This window comes from Callithrix jacchus, chromosome 18 (assembly GCF_049354715.1).
Source record: "Callithrix jacchus isolate 240 chromosome 18, calJac240_pri, whole genome shotgun sequence".
NCBI lineage: Eukaryota > Metazoa > Chordata > Mammalia > Primates > Cebidae > Callithrix > Callithrix jacchus.
The window spans coordinates 24,396,384-24,418,624 of record NC_133519.1 but is presented as its reverse complement, the minus strand read 5'-3'; the positions used below and the strand labels follow the sequence as shown (position 1 = coordinate 24,418,624).

Here is a 22,241-nt window from a genome sequence, read left to right as displayed (position 1 = left end):
CTGATTTGAATTGCAGATAGGTTGGGTTTTTTTTTTCCCCCTCTGTAAGATCAGTAAATTAGGAAAAAAAGTAATAATAAATAAATTTATAATTATAATTTAGATCTGTAGCACACTAAATTTTCTGTATTTTTGTAATATCAATATTTTGTTGATAAAACTACATAAAATGCATTTCTGGAGATTTTGGTGTTCAGCATATCATCTGAAGATAACATTGAGAAATTCATTCATAGATTTGTCTTTATAAGTTGGCCATTTAAATGATGCATGCATTATTTGTGGGGTTTTTTTTGTTTTTAAAAATGATAGGTACTTAATACTATGGGTCATGTTGTTTTGGGAAAATCAACATAAGACATATTGTTAAGAATTCAGATTTAATCATTAAATGCGAAAGGCACAAATTCAATTTGATATAGCTTTTATTCAGTGGAAGTATTTTCTGTTGGCAAAACTAGAGGTTTCTCTCTAATTTTCTGTCTATATTTTTATAAATAAAATGCATTACTTGGCTGAAATTTAAAAAAAATTTTACTAGAAGTTAGAGCAATCTTAGATTTTAAATAAATTGTTAAGTATCTTGAACATGTTATTTAGTTATTTAAAATAGAGCTAAGATTTGTTTTACATTGTGGCAAATATTTACATTTTAGAAAACAAACTTTGTATTTAGTCAACATAATTTTTAAAATAACTAGTATATGGATACACATAATTCTCTGCAGTAGTTGGTGGCAGATGAAACTACATTTATAGGTTCCCTTTTATAGTTACAGTAAAATTCATTTGAAAAACTGTATGTATAGAAATAAATTGTGCAAAGTAATATACAGGTAACATTTACATTTTTAAGAACTGAAAAGTACAAAGTTCTGTGTCATTTAAATTGGTGACTGTCTCTCTTCAGTCAATAGGCTTGATCATCATCTGAACTGCTCTCAATGAGTATGACCCGCCTCTGTATTCAGCCCAGAAAATTCCATCTTGGTGCTTGCTTCTGTAATGGCCGCCTCTGTACCATACTCCATTTAGGTTAGAATGTGCACAGGCATTGTACCACCAGCCTCCTTTATGAAAGTGAGCACAGTTTCCTTTGAGGAAAAAATATAAACATAAAAGTTTATTCTAGGTATGGTACTCCGCAATCATCAAAAACTTATTCTGCCTTTAATTTGAACTTCTTTTACTGATCCCAGTTACTTCTATCTTAGCAGTTTGAAATGTCTGCATTTATTCTATTGCTGCTGTTGCATCAGCTACTTGAAAGATCACTTATATTGCCTTTTTTTAAATCTTGCTCTTTTTTTGCTTAGTATGTGCCTTTTTAAAAAGGGGGATTTAATTTCCTAGGTAACAGAGTAGATGCAAGCAGTATTTATATGTGAAAGAGTTACAGAGGGCGAAATTGGGAAGGAAAGATACAGAAGAAGATGAAGTCTGAGGAAAATTGAATTCTCAAAATAAAATAGCAAAAAATAATACAAAGTAAAATAAAACCAGCAGCCAAATGGGTTTCTGTAAATAAGACATATGTTATGGTCATATCTCTCTTCTCTTTTCTCTTCATTTACCAGTGTGAAATTGGTTAAAACAGAGCTAAGGCTTGCCAAAGTACAGCTGGAGAGAAAAACAAATCAATTTAGGGCAGGAATGGGGGAGGATGGTGGGAGGGAATCTCTTTAGCAGGATCAGAAACCTGAGTTAAAAAGTGAAAAGCATGTGAAAACTAAATTTAAAATTATATAAATGGTCTAATTGTGTCTTTCTAATGACAATACTAATTTCCTCCCTGAATCAAGCTTTTTTATTATTCCTGTACCACATCACAAATATCTTGTTTTTCCTCCTCAAAGAAACGCTCTTACACCATGTATCCAAATGGCTTGCATCCTTCACTCCTTGTGAGTCTTTATTCAAATGTTGCTTTCTCACAATAGCTTTTCCTGGCAAACTCATATAAAATAGCACCCATCTTAGGCCTTGCTGCCCACCACTTTCTATTTTCTCACTTGGTTTTATTTTTGAGAGTACTTATTGCCACCTGACAGATTGTTTTGTCTTCTCCAGTGAATAAGCTCCAAAGGGCAGGAACTTGGTTCGCTCTTGTATCCACAGCACCTGCAACAGTGCCTGGCACGTAGTAGGTGTTCAGTTAGTATTTGTTATGAATTTTAGGCACTTGCACTTTTTTCCAGGTGAATGTGTTCCTATTTTTTTCCCAGAAATTTGTTTTTCGCATAGATCACACTTTGGGATTGCCTTATAGAAGAGATCCCAAAAGCTCTTTCTTTGAGTAGGTTGTATTTCCTGTCAGAGTGACCAAAATTGACCTTTTTGAAAAGACTTTAATAGCATATATAGTAATAGATTCTATTTAATGCATAGAAGGTGATGATTCTACAAAGAATGAAATTTTTTTCGTACTTACCTGCATACATATCTTTATCTCTGTCTAGTGTGGTGAATTGTTTACCATTATGCCACATCATAGAATCCCCTGCATTTCCCTGATAAGTTCCCAGGCGCAATCTATAGAATTCATTTTCAGGTTCCAGACGAAAGCTGCTGTATTCTGCATAGACTTTTTTATCACTCCAGTCTTCTAGTTCAATCAACAACTTGTAATTATCTTGATTGCTAAGCATATAGATATTTTCCAGTCCAAGCCAGTATTCTCCATCAATGTTTCCAAACCCTTTCTATTAATAAATGAAGAAACATGAGTGCATAAATAAGTATAGAGATAGTAAACTTTTTTTTCTTTTTTTTGAGACCGAGTCTTGCTGTGTCACCAAGGCTGGAGTGCAGTGGTGCGATCTCAGCTCACTGCAGTCTCCACCCCCTGAGTTCAAGTGATACTCCTGTCTCAGCCTCCTGAGTAGCTGGGACTACAGGCTCATGCCACACACCTGGCTACCTTTTGTATTTTTTTTTTTTTTTTTGGTAAAGATAGGGTTTCACCATGTTGGTCAGGCTGGTCTCAAACTCCTGACCTCATGATCTGCCTGTCTTGGCCTCCCAAAGTGTTAGGATTACAGGTGTGAGGCACCATGCCCAGCCTAGAGATAGTAAACATTTTTATAGGTAAGTGTTAAACATTCGATTGTGTAAAGATATTGGCCATTTATGTGGCAAGGTAAGCTTCCATTTTAGTTCATCACTTGAGCTTTGTAAACCACACTTTGTCATTGTGTTTTTCAGCTTTTTGTTTGTTTTGCTTTCTTCTAATATGTCAGTATACATTTGCATAGCTAGCTTCAAATCCTACAAATAAGATAAAGACAAATGAGAATAAAATTTATCCATAGCTACTAAAAATGTTAGTATACTACTCAGATCCTTAAAAAGGGTTTCTGGTATTCATCTAAAGAGCCCAACATTTTTTTCCTAATAGTAATCTTTGTAAAGTAGTAAGATAAGTCATCCAGACTGAAAGGGATCATTTTAAAGTACATCTTCTGTTTTCTTTTTACATTTTAATTTTGACTTTAAAACCAGAGATGAGAATCATTTTTTCCCACAGATATAGATAATGAAAAAACATATGGATGGTTATTTTTAACTCTGTATCTTATTTATTGCATAGAATCTTACTTATTACATTATTGCAAGAGTGGGTTTATTTCACTTCCCTTAGGTTTGCATCACTGATTTACCTTATAATTTTCCCAATTTCTGAAGAAGTTGACAGAGCCATCTATTCTTTTCTGAATCACAGTCCAACCTCCAGGATCCAAACTGTTTTCACACCATAACTGCATTGGTCCATTGCTGTTTTCAGGTTTAATCATATAGATCCCACTGACCGAATGCCCAGCTTCTTTTGCTTGCTGACAGTCTTTGAATGGTCCTGTAATTTAAGTATCATTATTATCAGCAAACTTAATATGAGAAGAGACTTATTAAAAGTTTTTAATCAAGTTATTTACAGATACTACTTTCTGTCATATATGTAATATTACAGAAACTAAATAAAAGGGTGACTCCAGTCCTGTTACTGGAACATTAGTTTCATTTTCAACTGTTCTTTTCTTTGTCCATGTATGTATATTTTATGTTGTTATATAATCCTAATACATGTAGAAAATTAGATTCTGTCTTAACATTTTTATGCATGTATAATCTCCATTCTAGCACTTACAGTGGCTGCGTAATAGTCCTTGACATTGATATATGTTTATTCCTCTATCATGGGATGTTGAGTTTTTATGATTTCTGCTATTATAAAAACACTGCACAAAGTATGTTCATTCTTACTGGATTCATTTTTTTAATATTATAAGAGTGCTGAGGGATCTATCTACTGGATCGGGGATATCAACTCTTGTATAGCTCTACATAGTACCCAATTTACAGTTTTGGAAATTTGATTTCAGTGGAACATACTAGTACCTTGAATATTTGTACTCATTGCAAATGGGGTACCAGTCAAATAAGTTTTAGAAATGCAAAATACTATGTTTCCTATTTGGAAATTCACAATATACATTCACATATTAAAGACTGATAAACCCTGAAATAAACCAGAGATACCCAAACTCATAGAATCTTAAATTTCCCCCAATAACACTTATTAACAGCCCATCAGAATACGTTTCAGGAATGTTAGCATAAATGCCTATCTAAAGAGTTGTATCAATCTATATACCTAATAATAATTTTCTCATTTGATCTATAGTTACCTAGTGATGGTTTACAGGTGTTCTAGAGATAGGACAATTAACTAAGGTCATGTATCTTAGAAGATGGTAAATCCTAGACATAAATTCCTGCCTAATCCCAGAGTCCCTGCTCTGAACTGCTGTGTTACATGCATTTGCCCTCATTTTCATAATTTTAGGTATTCTCTATTTTTAATGCAGTAATACGTTCTTCAAATTTTACAAATGACAACACATTCTGTGAAATTACTTTTAGAATGTCTGATTCTTGAACTCGCAATTTCCCTGTTTTTGGATCTAATTAATATTCTTCAGTTTCATCCTCCTCTAATCTTTCAAGACTTTTTTAATAAACATGCAAAATATATTAAGGGATTTAGAAAAAAGAGTTACCCTAAAGATCTCTGAGAACAAAAAATGTATAAAAACTCTGATTGTCAAATTTTATATTTTACTAGAAATTTTAAAATTCTGACTTGCATAATTTTTAGAAATTATGTGAGAGTTAAGTAAAGTTCTTACAAGAATTTCTGTACTATAAGGATAATAGGATTGTTGAAATTTTGAGAAATGTGTTATCTATACTTTGCCAGATATGTACAGTATTCCTTTTCGGCCTTATTTGGATAGAATTAATCTCATTAGATAATTGGGCAACTGTAACAATAGAAGAGGTTCTTAGAGACTGTGAGCTCTTTCTCGTAGATTATTCCTCTAAGACAGACAATTTTTTTTTTTTTTGGCTTCATGTCATCAATGTTTAAACCCTTAGGAGACTGTCCATAGTTTTTTGTTAGTTAAATTTCTCATTTTAAATACAAGGAAACTGAAAACTAAACACAAAAATCAAGAGAACATCAGTTTCTGTAGTCCAGATGTTTATTATATTGCATTGATATTTTTTCTCTCTTAAATTTTTAAAAATTATAATGCAATGTTTATAAATCGTACAAACTACTAGTAAAATTTTGAGAAACTGTAAAGACTTGTGGTGTCTTTCTTGGATTATACTTATTTTAGGTATTGTACTTTTTAGCTATAGAGTTTCAATTTGATTCTTTTCTGTAGTTTTTATTTCTCTTTTGAGATGCCCTGTCTTTATATTCATTATAAATATATTTTCCTTTAAGATATTGAAAATAGCTATAACCACTACTTTAAAATTTTTGTCCTTTCAGTTCCAAGTTGCTGAGAGTTTTTATCATGAATGGACTTTGGATTTTTTGAAAGACTTTTAAAATTATTTTTCTTTTTAAATTTTTTTCTAACTAGACACATCACAGGAATCAAATGCTTTTAATCTGCCTACTGAGATGATGATAGGGTTTTTCATTTTGTTGTTGTTTGTTAACACATGAATTACATTGATATATATATATATGTATATATATGGCTTTGGGTTTTGAGCCTGTCGCCCAGGCTAGAGTGCAGTGGTATAATTGTCATAGCTCACCACAGCTTCAAAATCCTGCACTCAAGTGCTCCTCCCACTTCAGCCTCCCAAGTAGCTGGGACTATAGGCACATGCCTGACTTAAGTTTTTTTTTTTTTTGGGAGGAAGAGATGGGGTCTTGGTATGTTGCCCAGGCTGGTCTTTAACTCCTGGTCTCAGTGATCCTCTGACCTTAGCCTCCCAAAGTGTTGGTATTTACAGGTATGAGCCACTCCACCAGCCTTTACATTGATTATATTTTGAATGTTCATCTAACCTTGTGTTCCCGGGATAGACTTGACTTGGTGAAAGTATTCAGAGGCCTTAACACAATACCTAACAAAGTAGTTATCATCGGTAACTGTTAGATCCCTCATTTCTGCTTTATTCCTCATCTTAACATATAATGGTAGCATATTTCATAATTTAGTAGCATAATTAATATCTGCGTATTTAATAAATTTAATATAGCTCATCAAAGATGAATGTAGAGTCATTTCTACTGCAGAAATATATTACTGAAAAACCTCATGCTCTGCAAATTCATGAATTAAAATTAATAGCTAATTTTAGCTGTTAACATAATTTGTATTTAGCTGCAGTTACCTGTGGCATAAAATGTTAATATGCTTGGAAAAAATCTCATGTAAACCAGTATAACCTCTTTGTTTTGCTAACACTGTTTTCCTTTTTCACCAGTCACATATGGGCTACTTCACATTACAGAAACATGCATTGTAGTCGAGTTGGAAGAAGGATAAAGAACCTATATTTCAGAAAAGATGAAATTTACAGAATTTTTATTTCCTATGTGGGAGTGAGATGGAAGGAAAAGTGAATTATGACTGCAGGCTCATACTGAGATTATTTTGTGTAATTCAGATAGTATATTTGTTTACTTACAGTATTCATAGGCAAGGACTTTATCTTCCGGTGTGTATCCACAGTTTAGCACACTTAGGAATTCAGATATGTAGATATAAAACTACATGATTACTAGTAGTAATGGTTCCCAGAATTCCTTTATTCTTTTCCCTTATTCTTGCATTATTCTTTCAAGAAATGTATTTTCTGCATCTACTATAGGCTAAGGACTGTTTTAAGCTCATGTTGGGGGTGGGAGAAGTGGCAAGAGAGAATTCCACTATAATACGACAAGTACCTTGATGGAGTTATATAGGGCACATGGTAGCAAAGTGTAAGAACTAGCTAACTGAGATCTCTGAGGAGCATTGCTCTTATTTTAAAACCTATTAGTATTATAGTTCATGCACACATGAAAGTGGTTTTGTTATAACATATAAATACCTCATTTTGTAAATTTGCATAGTCTGTTATCTTTGTATTGGTTATTCTATGAATATCATTTTTGTAAATTTACATTCATTTGAGTATAGTTTTGACAGTTTACATTTAAGTATATAGTCAAAGGATGGACTTTTATTAGGTTATTTGCTTTGCTGCAGAATATTTAGAAACTGTTTTGAATGTTGACAGATTATTTGTCAAGTATCATTTATTGCATAGAGTTATACTCATTTTCTGCTATTTAATAGACACTCAGATGATTAAAGCAAAATGGAAAGTTCTGGGTTTTCTGAATCCAGCTTTAATTTGGTAAGACTCCAATTATGCAAATTTAAGATTATCTTCAGCTTTCATTTTCAACCCATTTTTTGCATTGGGCTTTGTATTTATTGTTGGTTGTCTGTTAGACTTAGGAAAATGTAGTCGAAGTTCTTTTTCAGAACATATGGATAAAATTTAGCAGTGTTTATAGCTACTTTTTTCTCCTCAGTAAAGACATTAAATATCGTAATTCAATATTTGTTTGTATTTATTTTTATAAACATACCATTAACCTGTTCTAGTCCACTGTATATTGTTGATCCTGGCAGAAATATTTTCTCATTATTACTTGCAAACCTTATTTACTTTCTGCCCTAAAATTAGATAATCTCTTGTCCGTATCTTAAACGTTTTCACTGCTTTTTCTATAACATAAACAATGTTGCTTGATAGAAATTGTTAAATGACAAATAGAAAATTTTAAGCTTTGTTCTTGAGAAGTCAAATTTAATGTACAGGTTTGTATAATTTCAGAAATAAACTGATTGACATGTAAATCAGGAATTTATTCATGATGATTCAAGTAGTATAGACTGGAATTACCTTTCTTTTAAAATAGGCATAGTATCAATTTTTTTTTACAAGAGTCTTCTCAAAGCAGGAAACTGGAATTCTATTCTTTGAATTTGAAGAACCAGTCTTTCTGTTCCTCAGTTTATGTGAGGATTAAAGTTTATATAGGGCTAGTGAAATCATATTAATACCTCTAATTCATGGAAAGAAAAAAGTTGATGAGTCATGCCAGATTATCTCCCAAGATGTATTTTTTATTAAGAACCCATATTTTGAATAGAACAGTGAGTTTAAAAAGAAAAAAGGATTTCATACTTTGAATAGCAGCTTTACTGGGAGCCATCTATAACATATGTGTTCTTTTTCTATAAAAAGAACTTTTTAATTATAAAATTACAAAGAAAATCCTTTTTGTGATATGAAACAGTCAGCCAATTCAGAGTTTTCAAATAATTGATTAGCAAGTAGAATCTTTTGAGAGGTAAACTTTTCTGTTAGGTTGCGCATTAACTTCCAGATTCAACATTTCTGGAGTGGGAAGTTTGAGACAAATACTTTCTAAAGTGACAGTAGAGTCTTTCTTGTAATAATATGATTGCTTAATATCTGTATGTTTAAACTGCATTTAGCAACCCAAACTCTTATTTGTTTAATTATTAAAGAATGTATTAATTACTTTGTCATAACTGGCTAATACGGTCATTTTCCAACAGCCCCTTGGCTTAACTAGTTTTTTTGTTTGTTTTGTATTAAATATTAGTATAAGTATTCCACTGAAACCCATTATACCTAAAAAGTGTATTAAGAAACATTATAAATTTAAAAATTTAAATATTTGGTGATTTAAAATAAGCCCACCACTAAAAAGCATATTTTTAATTTTTAATGACTACTTTCCAAGTAGACATTACCTAATACCTAATATGACAAGGAAAGACACATAAAGGGAAGTGTACAAAATATGTAGTAATTAATGGTGGTCAAACCATGTCATATCATACACAGAGCCCTTTTACTGGTATCCCCTCATCTAATCATCACAGTTTATTTTACAAAAGAGGCAACTGGGCCCCAGAAAGCTTTGCCAGAATTCAAGTTTACTGATATTCAGATTTATGCTTTTACGCATGGTGAAGGAACTTTCTCCACTCAGCTCTCCTACAAGGAATAAACTTATTTTTATAAATATGCTGTTTTTGAGTAATTTTTTAAATAAAAGACTAACCCAAAATGCAGGTACCAAGTAACATTAACAGTTAAGAATTTCATTGATTACAGCTTGTCAGGTGTATAATTACATTCTCAAACATTTTGTTTTTAAGATAGGGAAGAAGGTAATGGTTTTGAAAAATGTTTGTTATCTAAATACTATTTTTTATAACTTCATGGGTTTTGAGGTAGCTTTTTCTTGTCATTGTTTTGAAAGAAAATAAAAAATTGCCTGTCCTAACACCTTTTATAAAATGTGATATAAACATACAGTTCATTGGCATTAAGAACATTTATATTGTACAGCCATCACCACCAATCCATCTCCAGAACTCTTCATCTTACAAAACTGAAACTATTAACTCCCCATTCACCCTCCCCCAACCTCTGGCAACCACAATTCTACTGTGTATCTATGAATTCGACCACTCTAAATACTTTATGTAAGTAGAATCATACAGCGTTTGTCTTTTGTAACTGGCTGCACACCTCTTAAAATATACATTGTATATTTTCACCTTATGCATGTAGAGACTTTAGAATGACCATGTACCTCTATGTAAAGTATACTAATCAAAATTTCTTGGTGCCAGGGCATACATAAGTACACCAGTAGCTGTCCATCTTTACCCTTTTTGTGCAAGCACCTAAACAACCTGAGACATTTTTTCAGAGAGATGTAAAAATAATACAAGTGAATAATTGAGCACATTACGCAAAGAAAATAGCCAGCCTGTTTGTTGTTGCTTGTAGTAATTTCATTTAGTAAGAATCACAGAATATTAGAATTTGAAGAGGATATTAGAATGGTCCAGTCCAACATTCTCATTGGACAAATGAGAAAACACAGAGTGACTTACCCAAGGTCACATAACAAAGGTAATGGTGGAACCAGGTGTTCTTACTTCCATGCTCTTTCCCTTATATGTTCATTAATGTACTAATTAGTGTAGTAATTCTTATGCTGTAGCAAATTATGCCCTTGAATTTAAGAGACCAACATTTATAGAATAAAATAAGTAAAAAGTTAATGTTTACATAAAACAACAAATAATGAATATTCAACAGAAAAAGTTATCTATCCTTAATTTTTACGTTAAAGAATCATTTATTGAAGATAGATACATCATTTTTTCATTAAAACAAAATGTGTTTAAGAGGACTTTTGACATACTGAGTTCCTAACATGAGGTTTAATTCTGTACCATTAGTGGATTTTTTTGTGCCAACTCTCAGTGTATAATAAAATATAGTATGTTTCATTTTATATAAGCATTTTTTTAAGAAAAGTTTGTATACCCAGTGGATTACTTTATACACCACATTTTCTCTTTGGAAATCAAAGGGGATGAGTTTTTGTTTGTTTGTTTTCTGAGAGAGAGTCTCACTCTGTCGCCCAGGCTGGAGTATAGTGACATGATCGGCTCACTGCAACCTCTGTCTCCCAGGTTCAAGTGATTCTCCTGCCTCAGCCTCCTAAATAGCTGGGATTACAGCATATAAAAATGTGAATAATTATTTCTGCTAGAATTGGTTATACCATCTACTCAAGCTTTGGGATCACATAGAATACTCCATGGCAATTGTTTTCATACTTACATAATTGTATACCTCATCAGTTAAAAAAATTTACACACCTCAATGCTGTTTATTTATAACTTACATGTACAAACTACTGATAAATTATATAAACACTTTCATAAAACCAAAATTTTTAAGGATTTCAAAAACAAATTTTGTTTTTTCTTTCTGTACTCAGTGGATCACTTTATACACATTTTCCCTTTGGAAATCAAAGGAGTTGAGGGGTTTTTTGTTTGTATTTTGAGACAGAGTCTCACTTTGTTGCCCAGGCTGGAGTGTAGTGGCATGATCAGTTCACTGCAACCTCTGCCTCCGAGGTTCAAGTGATTCTCCTGCCTCAGCCTCCTGAATAGCTGAGATTACCACCACACCCAGCTAATGTTTTGTATTTTTGGTAGAGACAGGTTTCACCATGTTGGCCAGGCTGGTCTCAAACTCCTGACCTCAACTGATCCGTCTGCCTTGGCCTTCCAGAGTGCTGGGATTACAGGCATGAGCCATCATGCCCAGCCTGGATATTAATAATGATCATCATTTACCCAATTTAATGATATTCCAGCCTATTGCTACTGTAACTTAGAACATTATAAAATGAACAAATCCAATATGATATACTAAAGTACTTTCATGAGGGTCTTTAGAATGATGACTTTAAGAAGCTCTATAAAAATGTTACCAAATCAGCTAACACTTACTTAGCAGCTGCAGATAAGACACAGTAACTGTCTACCAGGAAAGAGCTTACAATATAGTTGGAAGCCATCTTAGTTGGATGTATTATGAGTATATGTAAAGATAACTGATATTCAAGAGGGGGCTATACAGAATGTCTTATGTATGTTACAGAGAGTAGAGATATTCATGGAGAGAAATAATCATTTCAAACCTGTGGGAGTCAACAGGGGCCTCAAGGAGGAGTTGCAATTTATTTATTTGCTGGATTGGTTGATTGGTTGGTTTGGTTTGAGCCTTACACTTTGAATAGGCAGAAAGCATGGAAAATACTTAGGGGAAAATGAATGGATTTATTTTATTGAAACAGATGGTTTTTATGTAGGAAACTAATGGAAGGTCTACTAGCAAAGTAGGCTTGATTCTTTAGGAGGAAGGACATTATTCTTAGCCAGACTAAGCAAATTGAACTTTTTCTGTTTGCAGCGGGAAACTGCTGAGCAGAAGTGTGATATGTGAATAGTTTAAGAAGGCGAGTCTGCTTGCAATGTAAATATATTTTGATGGAGAGAGAAAACAGAGTTATAGCAGTTGGCAGGCTATTTGTACACTTGTTAATAAGAACTAACATTTGAGTGTCAGGCATTGTTCTAAGCACTTTTCAGTTGTTAAATCTTACAAGGTAAATACTGTTATCATTCCCATTTCACAGGTAAGGAAACTGAGGCACAGATAATTTTTTTCCCCTAAGATCACATGGCTGGAAGCCTAGGGAGTCTCTGTCTTCTAGCTGCTGCTGTGGATCATTTGAATCTAAACTAGAGTTCTGGCTCTGAATAGAAATGAGGGGCATACATGCAAGAGACCAGAAAGGGGACGTGGCAGAATTCAGTGGACTGTGTATGGGGCAGGTGGGGAAGTATCAAAGATGAGCCAAGCTCATTTGGAAATGGGTGACAACATTAATCAAAACAGAGATGTTGAGATCAAATGGTAAAAAGACAGTTCACTATCTTCCAGAAGCATTCAGACCAGCAAGGAGACAGATGTATAAATAAATAACTTCAGTGTAATATCATATAGAAAACATGTTTGAGAAACAGTCAGTGATTTGGGGAAAGAGCCACCTAGGTATGTTTGTTTGAATCTGGGAATTCTTACATCAAATACATTATTTGAGTTAAGCCTTGAGATCTGCTAAATTGACAGATAAGCTAAATGAAGGTGTTTCAGTAAAGGAAGATGTGTGAGGTAATGATGAAATATCCACATGCAAACATCCAACTTTGGTTAAATCAGGAGGGAGAGCTCCATTCAGGAATCATCTGAACAGTGGTGATATTGAGGCCAAGATATTCTAAAGTAGAGGATCTTGAAGAAAGACTTTTAAGGCATAGAAGGAAGAAGATGCCAATGAAGTACCTAAAGAAGTAGGAAGAATATTAAAATGTAGAAGGCCAGGAAAACAGGGCTCTGAATAGCCAAGTGGTATTAACTGCTACAGACAGACGAAACCACTTCGTGATATATTTCTTTCCAGTCTTTATTCTGTGTTTTTATTGTTGTTGTTTAAAATTATTTCATAGTATATGTTTTATGTCCTGTTTTTTGTTTTTTTATTTTTTTCGAGAAGGAATTTCGCTGTTGTTACCCAGACTGGAGTGCAATGGCACGATCTCGGCTCACCACAACCTCCACCTTCTGGGTTCAAGCAATTCTCCTGCCTCAGCATCCCGAGTAGCTGGGACTACAGGCGCGCACCACCATGCCCAGCTAATTTTTGTATTTTTAGTAGAGATGGGGTTTCACCTTGTTGACCAGGATGGTCTCAATCTCTTGACCTCGTGATCCACCTGCCTCGGCCTCCCAAAGTGCTGGGATTATAGGCATGAGCCACCGCGCCTGGCCAGCGTGGAGAAACAAGAGGCACCACTCTGTCTTTTCAGTAAGTGAATGAACTGTAGCTTTTTTACTCATTTTTGCTTTGTGGCATTTGGGTTTTCCCTTCCACTCTAAGGAAGCAAATCAACTTGTAAAGGATTCTGGGAATGGCTTATGAGAAAATAGTTGCAGGTGTAAAATAAACATAAAATACTTAATTCGGAAAGTTAGCGGTGGATTTAGTAAACTGAAATAAAGATTAGTTATTCATCTTTGTTTTCTGGACACCTAGATCAGTGAATACTGAATACTGATACTGAAAGCATGAAGAAAGGAAGAAATGAAATTTAAAAGTAGAGTTCGGAATCACGCATGATCAGTGCAAGAGTTTTTTTTTATGGTAATGAATATTTATGTTTCTTAGGATACACAGCACTAATTGTTGTTTGTTTAGCCTTGGAAAATAGAAAGGATACCTTTTCTTCATGAGTCTGAGGGCAAGAAGGCATGGATTTTATAAAGATGCTTTCAAGATAAGAAAGAACAAAACCAGGACCTGATTAGACTTACTCAGTATAGTAGTAGATGTATCATCTACTGAGAGTGGAGATAATGAGATATAATTACAGCTCGAAGAGGGTGAAAGGAATACTTAACATGTTTCTTTTGAAGAAGATGGTGGTACAAGCAGCAGTAGGTAAATAAAAGAATTGTTGGGCAGCAGCAATGACCTAGCTGGGAGCTGATCGGATGGTTATGGCATGCAGGAGTGGTTTGGAGTAGAGTATGGAGTTATTCCTGTCTCAAGAATAGTAGCTCATCGATTATGAGAATTTGGATGGAAGACTGCTTTTTTCACAGTATCCACTATGTTTTTATAAACTCCTAGAACTTTAGAGCCAGAAGAGGAGATGTATTTAAATTCAATTCTGGATATTAATAAAAACCAAAAATAGAAATTTTAATGTGTATGTATAATAACATCACAAAATGAAGAATAAGCATTTATTATGAGCATTGTTTCATAAAGCATAAAAATACTAACCTCATACTCCCACTTCTAACAGTAAGAGGTAACTCACCTTCATTGATGAAAGTTACCGGTGGTATCTTGAAAGGGCTTTTGGTGGGAGAAGTTGCCAGATCAGGTAGTGGCATTAAATCTCTGGGATAACCTGGATCCCTCTGAATCTCGTTACCTCCTAGCAGACCAGGAGTATACTGATGGCTGTTAGGAATATGTTGTGGCACCACCTGGACAAGAGGGGGAGACACATGGGTGTCTTGTCGGGAAAATATCCTCAAGCACTGTTCTTCCAACAAAGTGATCATCACTGATTGGTTATTGACAAGATCAGTCAAGGAAGCATATTTCACCTCTAGTTCCCTGTATCTTGTTGCCATCTTCAACATTTCTGTGGTGACATTGAGGATTTTGTTTTCCAGTTGGGAAAGTTCAAGCGAATTATCCCTTTTACGGATAATCTCATGTAATAGTTGCATGTAGAGTTGAGTAACACGAGAGTTCATGTTACGGCTTTCCTTTCTCAGCAGCTTTACCTCATTCACAATGTTTCCATCTACATCCACCACCAATTGCAGAACATCTATCTCCCGCTTCTGCCTGGAGAGCACATCCTTAAGGTTTTCAAGGTCCATCCTGGTGATCATGTCTTTAATGGTACTTGCATCTTGCCCTTTGGTGTTGACACAAATTGGCCCTGTTATTCTTTGTTCAGGTACTAGGAATGTATATGCACATTTCTTTACTTCCTCTTTACCGTCTGTGGCACGAGGGTATCTTCTCTGAGTTATTTTTTTAATTTTGAATTGTCCTCCTCTGCAGTGTCCAGCATCCACTAGCAGGAAGAATAGCATACCTAGGGTCCAGGTAAAAGCCTTCATTTTGAGTGAGGTTGTAAATGATGTCTTTTGAAAAACAAATAAATGAAGGGAAAAAGCAGAAAGAGTTCATATTATCATATATTAAAAGTCAGTAATATTAAAAACTCGGAGAAAAACTACTTATTGGTGTTGATAAATTAGGCTAGAATGAACTTTATTAATTTCTTAAATTTAATGTTATGTTGTAGGACTTTGGCATTTGGTTAAAGATAAGGTTTCAGAGAATAGTTCTTCCAGCTACCACCTTATTGTCATGCTTTTTGTTCCTGCTTATTGAGCAGATTTTGGTTATTGTTACTCTGTGCAAAGGTACACTGCTAGTGTTGAGGCTTTTAAGACCCTAAGATCACTTTCTTACCTTTAAAAAGCTCCCTATCTTAAGACTATGAAAATGGTACGTAGTGTTTGTAAGGCACTAATTAAAACATTCTTACCTAACTAGTATTAAAATTACCAGGTGACCTTACTAGCCAAAGTTTTAGATTCATACTATGCAATTACAATTAAATTGGTCCTCTGTAATAAATTATGTCTTCATCATTAAAATGTTCAATAAAGTTAAACATTTCAGACAAATATAAACCCAGATGGTTTTAGCATTGTGTTCTTTAATTTTTATAGCATCTCCTTTTGGGATTGGTGACAGGTTTTAGAATGATAGAATGCTCACAGTCATTGTGGGTAATTATGTTTCCTAAACCATAATTATATGTACTATAGCTTATAGATGATTCAGCAGGTTCATTCTTCTAACAGAAGTCCTACTGAACTGTATTTTAGTAAAATGTTAGTAATTTTCTACAGCCATTAGCAAGGAAAGAAACATATCTGTAATTAAATATGAATGTCAAAGTTGGAAAATGCCGTAGAGACCCTCTCATTCAAGAACCTCTCTGTACTCTATGCATGTTGAAGGCTAGGCCACACAGGATTAGAACCAGGCCTAGATCAGATTCTCAGACCCATAGTCAGTATTTATAGCAGCAGCACGTATACTAAAATATGTGCTTGGAATGTTTAGTTTTTGCTATAGCAGATGAGAAATACTTGTTTTTTATAGTACGAATTCTTCTGAGGAAACAGCTTCAAGAGCCAAGACTTTTTCTTTTCTCTTTCCTCCCACAAGAGTAGCAGTAGTAGAGTGGGGTAAGGTATGTTCACTCCATTGGATCTACTAACGAGCTGGTCTATCACAGGCTACCTTTTCACTCTTGACAACTTGATGCCTGTCTGCCATTTTTGAAGGATGGCAGTGGATACCCTAAGACAGAGCTTTTCTGTCCAAATTTCCACATAAGTAACTGTTTCTTGATTTAAGAAACCAGCTTCTAGATCATTTATGCCTGTTACTAATAATAACAATACAACAGTAACAGCAATTAATATTTATTGAGTGCTTGTTCAGTGTTAGGCATATTTTAAGCCATTTTCATGTTTTAATTATCACCACAACCCTATGAAGTAGATTATTATGATCCCCACTTTCGGATGAAAAACTTGACATCCAGAAGTTAAGTACCTTATTTTCAGGAGTCATACAGCTTCATAGTGATGGAGCCAGAATTTGAATCCAGTCTGAAGACTTCAGAGTTCACGTTTTCAATTAACCAAGACATTATATGACAAGGTAGTCTAAAGAAATTCCTAACAGCAACACTATTGACAATCCCTTATATTTATGTAGCTTAACACATGTTAACTATTTGCATTTATAACACTGAAGTAAATGCTCTATCATTATATAAAGGAATAAAATCCTTGAGAAGCTAAATCACTATTAAATAGGATTCAAACCTTCTACTCCTCTAACTTTTCTAGACCTGTGATTTTTATCCTAGTCGTGTCATAACCACAGAGGAGTCTTAAGTTTATGTTTCTTGCTTTTCACAGCCTTTTCCTGGTTTATATCCCCTTTCATTGATCAGTTACTTAATTATGCAAAAGTATTTGTAGATAATTTTTGATAGAATTTGTGTCCAAATTCTGCCAAATCATTTTTTACATCTCAGACTTTTCTGCAGTTATTTCTTTCCCTCCACATGTATTCTGTCAGTTGGTAGTTATGTATCTACCTATGATTATGGACCCTTCTCAAGAACAAAGGTCATGTCAATGAAATATAGACTCTTCTGCTGTGTCATGAAGACTGCTGCTACTTTCACTTTCTAAAACCATGTTCTTTTGTTTTTGGCATTTTTCAATTCAATAGTGTCTTCAAAATGGGCAGATAATGAAAATAAGGCAAATATGAAGTATAGAGAATTCTTTTACCAACGAGAGGGAATGAAAACAAAAGATAGGGAGGGTATAATAATCTGTATTTCTATCAAGGCCTTCTTTTGCTGACTGATAGCCAAAGCACACATGGGTGAATTTTTTTTGCTTTTTATGTTTTCACACCTTGCTTTCTGACATCTATAGAAAATTTAGACAGAAATGGTTATCTATTTTATTTTTTAAAATAAAATAAATAAAATAAATAAATAAATAAAATAAAAATTACTATACAGGAGTTACCTTTATGAAAAACCAATAAAACATTTATTATATGTCCAGGTTGATGGAATTTAGGCTGGGCTTTTATTTTCTGTGAAAATAAAATACTGTGAAATATGTTCCCCTAGTAAATAAAAATCATTCTCCTGGGCACATGTATATCATTTTTCCTATGTATTTAACTTACCCACTGCTAAAGTTTGTTCATTTTAGTACTAGAATAGAAACTCATAGATCATAAAATTATTTTACATAAATAATATTTACTATGAAATAAACTACCAAAACAAGGAAAATGCAGGAAGTAATATAAAACTCCAAAACAAATACAATTTTATGAGCAGTATTCTGATTGAATAGCTTGTATTACTACTGACACATTTTTATAGAACAGCTAAAAGCTTATCATCCAAGACTGCTGTTAGGACTTTGTATCAGTGTTGTCATTGAAGAACAAAAACCCCAAAATGCTAAAATTTAGATAACTTAAAAACAACTTCCTTGTGTGTATTCTGCCTTGGCTCATTGTGGTTCCTGTAAGAGTAAGGCATAAGCGATATCACTGCCTACCATAAGAGAAAGTAATCTAAATTAGCATTTAAAGAAGGCAACTAAAAGTTTATTTTTTTAATAAATACAATATGTAACATGGGGGCCGAACTTGAGTCTACTGAGAAAGAGGGAATCACTATTCAGGGGTACTGTATGTACAATCTAGGTCAGCTGCAGCTGGCTACTGCATTTTTAATAAATGCAAAAGTATTGGCTTCATTGTCACTTAAAGCAGGGTAAGGACCCATATTTCTTTTTTTTTTTTAATTTTTTATTGCATTTTAGGTTTTGGGGTACATGTGCAGAACATGCAAGACAGTTGCATAGGTACACACATGGCAGTGTGTTTTGCTTCCTTTAGGACCCATATTTCTTAAGTAATAGACTAGCTACGTCAGGAGTAAAGAACTCGTTTTAAAAATACATTTACTGTTATGTTTTCTATAAACATTCTCTAATATTTTCTCACATATGTTCAGTTTTGAAGTGAAAGATCCATAAATCTGTGTTACCTCATAAAACCTTACTGTATATGTTAAAATTTTCCTAGGCCTCAAGAGAATGTTATAAATTAGTGATAGAATACTTAAGTTTAAATCTAGTCTTGGTGTTTTTAGAAAAGAAAAAAATGCATTGGGTTAATTTTATTAATAGTATTTCTCTTCATAGTTGCTGCATTGCCAGCTGCTAGAGAGAAGAAATGAAAGTCAGGATTTGCCTTCTTTCGGATGGTAGACTCATAGAGGCATTTAAGTGGCTGTGTCCCGCACTGAAAACAGTATGAGGCAATGAAGTTAAATTTATGAAGCATTCAGGATATGTTAGATGAAGAACTGCTAGATTGTGAAATATGTTCTGGGAAGAGACTTGGGAACAATCTAATCCCCTGGATATATTTAAGAAAAGGATAAATAGTTATCCATGTGATTTGGGGTTCAGATTAAATGCTTGCCTTAAGACAGCATCAGTAAGAACTGAGGCTTAATGAAGTCTGCACTTTCCATAGCATGCAACAACAAAAAAGAGAGATGACAGTATTTCATATCCACTATTGCTTGGAAATTTTGTTAGAATTTCTTGTAAAATCTGTATTTAACAGAAATCCTGCCCGTATTTACAGTTTTAAATCTTTAAGGAAAGGACATCAAAGCAAAGTTGGAAAAAATTTTAGCTTTACCATTATTTGCTTGGTCAGGATTCTTAACCATTAATACCTTTAATTTTTATAAGGCCAGAGGAGCCCCAAATCTAACAAACCAATGTGTCTTTGGTTTAAGGCATACTATTGGTAACTAGTAATTTTATCTTTAATTGTTTTTATAATGCATGTAAACAAAGCTCCAGATAAAATATTTAAGGACACCTCTTATGTGTGCTTAATGAACTTATTTCTGTCTAAAAATATTATATTTTTGGCCTTTTAGTCATGTATTTAATTAATTATATCTTGTGAGTTCTTGTTTTCTATTGTTAATATTGACTACTTACATAATGCTTTTGTGTGTTTATCAATAACTTGCTTTTCCAAGTAATTCCAGTTGTAGCAAGTTTAATTTCTGTCATCCAAATTAAATTACTATTATATGTAAGACTGGAAAGCTATTTAAAATTTTGAGTTGGAACAGGAAATGTCATAAATTAATCTTAAATCTGTACAAGAATTTCTGCTTAATATTTAGTTATACTGTAATTGAGATTTTGTTGCAAAGACTTTCAGCTATTTTTATACCTTAGCTTTGTTTTATGACTATGCGAAATCCAACAGTTTATGTATATCTTCAGCACACACACTGTAGGTTCAGGAAGAGAAACTAATTGTGTTTACAACTATTTTCTTTAGTTTGTATTCCTTTGTTTTTAATCATTATGCTTTAAACCTTATATATTTAATCTGTTACTTGTTAAAATTTCTACTGTCACTAAAGCACTTGTTTTCAGAAACCCAGCATGGCATGCATGTATCAGTCTGTAATCATATACACTAACTGTCATTAAGTTGAACCTCAAATAATGCATTAACCATCACACAGTACTTAATGTTTTTATGTCAGGTTGCAGGATAAATCCTTTTTCAGGTGAGGTAAACTGTAGCATAAAGGTCTTTGTTTAGTAAAAGATTCTGAAATTTCTCCTACAAATATTAAATAGTTATACATTTGATGTACATAATATTTTTAAATAAAAGAAATATTAAATACCTTTTTTGTATCTGTTGATACAGTGAATCCAGAAACTTGCTGCCTTATTCTTGATTTTAAAAATCAATGTAGAAGTTTGTTCATCTGTTACTTTAATGGAAGCTGCATTTTTGTTTTGGACCGTTGAATCCACGCTGTAAGAAGGAACTTCTTTTTCCTTTTACAATACTAATCAATTGAATTTGACAAGCCACCTATGTAATTTTAAGTAGTATAGGAGAAGATCTGGTCTGTGGGCCGTCTTTAATCCAGCAGAGAAAGCGTTGTAGCTTTGCTCTGTCTGCCACATGGAGAAATGCAGTAACCAGCTGCAGCTGACCTAGATTGTATATACAGTACCCCTGAATAGTGATTCCCTCTTTCTCAGTAGACTCAAGTTCAGCCCACATATTACATCACCAGAAATTGCTGGAGACTGGGGGCGGGAATCTCCTCCTTAGGATTTCCTCTTTGGAGCCTTAAATAGGGGGGTGGGATCAGCAGGAGGTTGAATAGTTTTGAACAAGGAGAGATTGTGTGCAGGTTGAATAAAGGGCACCATCTGGAAACAAACTGTCATAGTTCAGCGGGCAATTATAAAACAAACATTTTAGTCTGCTGGCCAGAGAGCTTTTAAGTTGAATACGGGAAAAAAAATAGTATTCAACTTCACTTAGTAGTTGCAGGCTGATGAGTTTGGTTTTTGTTAACAAAGAACAAGAGCTAGACTTTGTCAGGAGGCAGCCACCTAAATAATATTCCGTATAGTCTAGAAGAATTTGTAAACATTTTACTTACTAAGTTGCTAATGAAAGTTTTAAACTTACAAAATACTTGATGTTGTTGTAATATGTTATGTCTTACCATGAAATGTGTTCTTAAAAGAAAACTGCTTTTATATGTAATTACCAAACCTAAGTCAAATTCTTTCAGATAGTTAATACTTTTAAATATTAAATTCTGGCATTACATAATGTCACATCCTCCCATTCTACAAAATGACCCTCTTCTCTATATAAGGTCATTCTTATTAATTGATGTGGTATGGTTTAAAAACAAACGTAACCCTGAACTGAGTGAAGAAACAAGGAAGCTCTGACTCTCCACTAACTATGTGAACTTAGACAAATGACTTTACCTACCTCTGTCCAGGTTCTTCTGCTATGAAAATAAGGTACTGGAAGATTAATAAGTGTTGAGTACAAATATACTGTTGTATTTCATTGATTGAAGAAATGTTAAATAACTCAGTAGCTGAAGAAACACAAATTTAGGCTTAAGTAACTTAGCTTAGTACTTAAGTACAAGTAGTGGAGCTGGAATTTGAAGCTAATGCCAAAGCATTATGCCATACTGTCTGTCATTGATTACCTTTACCTAGTTGCTGTAAGCTGCTTCTAGATAAAACTTTTGGGCTTTCTGCACATACCTATGCTTTCCCTTCCTTGTTGCTATGGCTCATGCTGTTTTTCTCTTTCTGTTAGGCCACACTGTTGGTCCATATCCTTTATTTAAAGTCTGAGATTA

General features: G+C 33.7%; 2 protein-coding genes across 13 annotated transcripts in view; one reads left to right on the top strand and one right to left on the bottom strand.

The window, feature by feature from the left end:
* RALGPS2 (Ral GEF with PH domain and SH3 binding motif 2) overlaps positions 1-22,241 on the top strand; it is a 188,104-nt gene that overhangs the window by 115,342 nt on the left and 50,521 nt on the right. The window lies entirely within an intron of this gene.
* On the bottom strand, positions 408-21,072 carry ANGPTL1 (angiopoietin like 1). Its single transcript, XM_002760331.7, has 5 exons — positions 20,736-21,072; positions 14,667-15,513; positions 3,660-3,853; positions 2,432-2,702; positions 408-1,094 (listed from the first exon to the last, which is right to left on the bottom strand). The coding sequence occupies exons 2-5, from the start codon at positions 15,487-15,489 to the stop codon at positions 907-909; spliced, it is 1,476 nt and encodes a 491-aa protein (XP_002760377.1). The 5' UTR covers positions 15,490-15,513; positions 20,736-21,072; the 3' UTR covers positions 408-906.

Bases quoted from the DNA above. Each gene is read 5' to 3' on its own strand.
- ANGPTL1 (XM_002760331.7), bottom strand. From the start codon at position 15,489: ATGAAGGCTTTTACCTGGACCCTAGGTATGCTATTCTTCCTGCTAGTG. The intron at 3,854-14,666 runs GTGAGTTACCTC...CTTAAATTACAG, and splicing joins GGTAACTTTCATCAATGAAG to GACCATTCAAAGACTGTCAG. The intron at 2,703-3,659 runs GTAAATCAGTGA...ATTTATTAATAG, and splicing joins GAAATTGGGAAAATTATAAG to AAAGGGTTTGGAAACATTGA.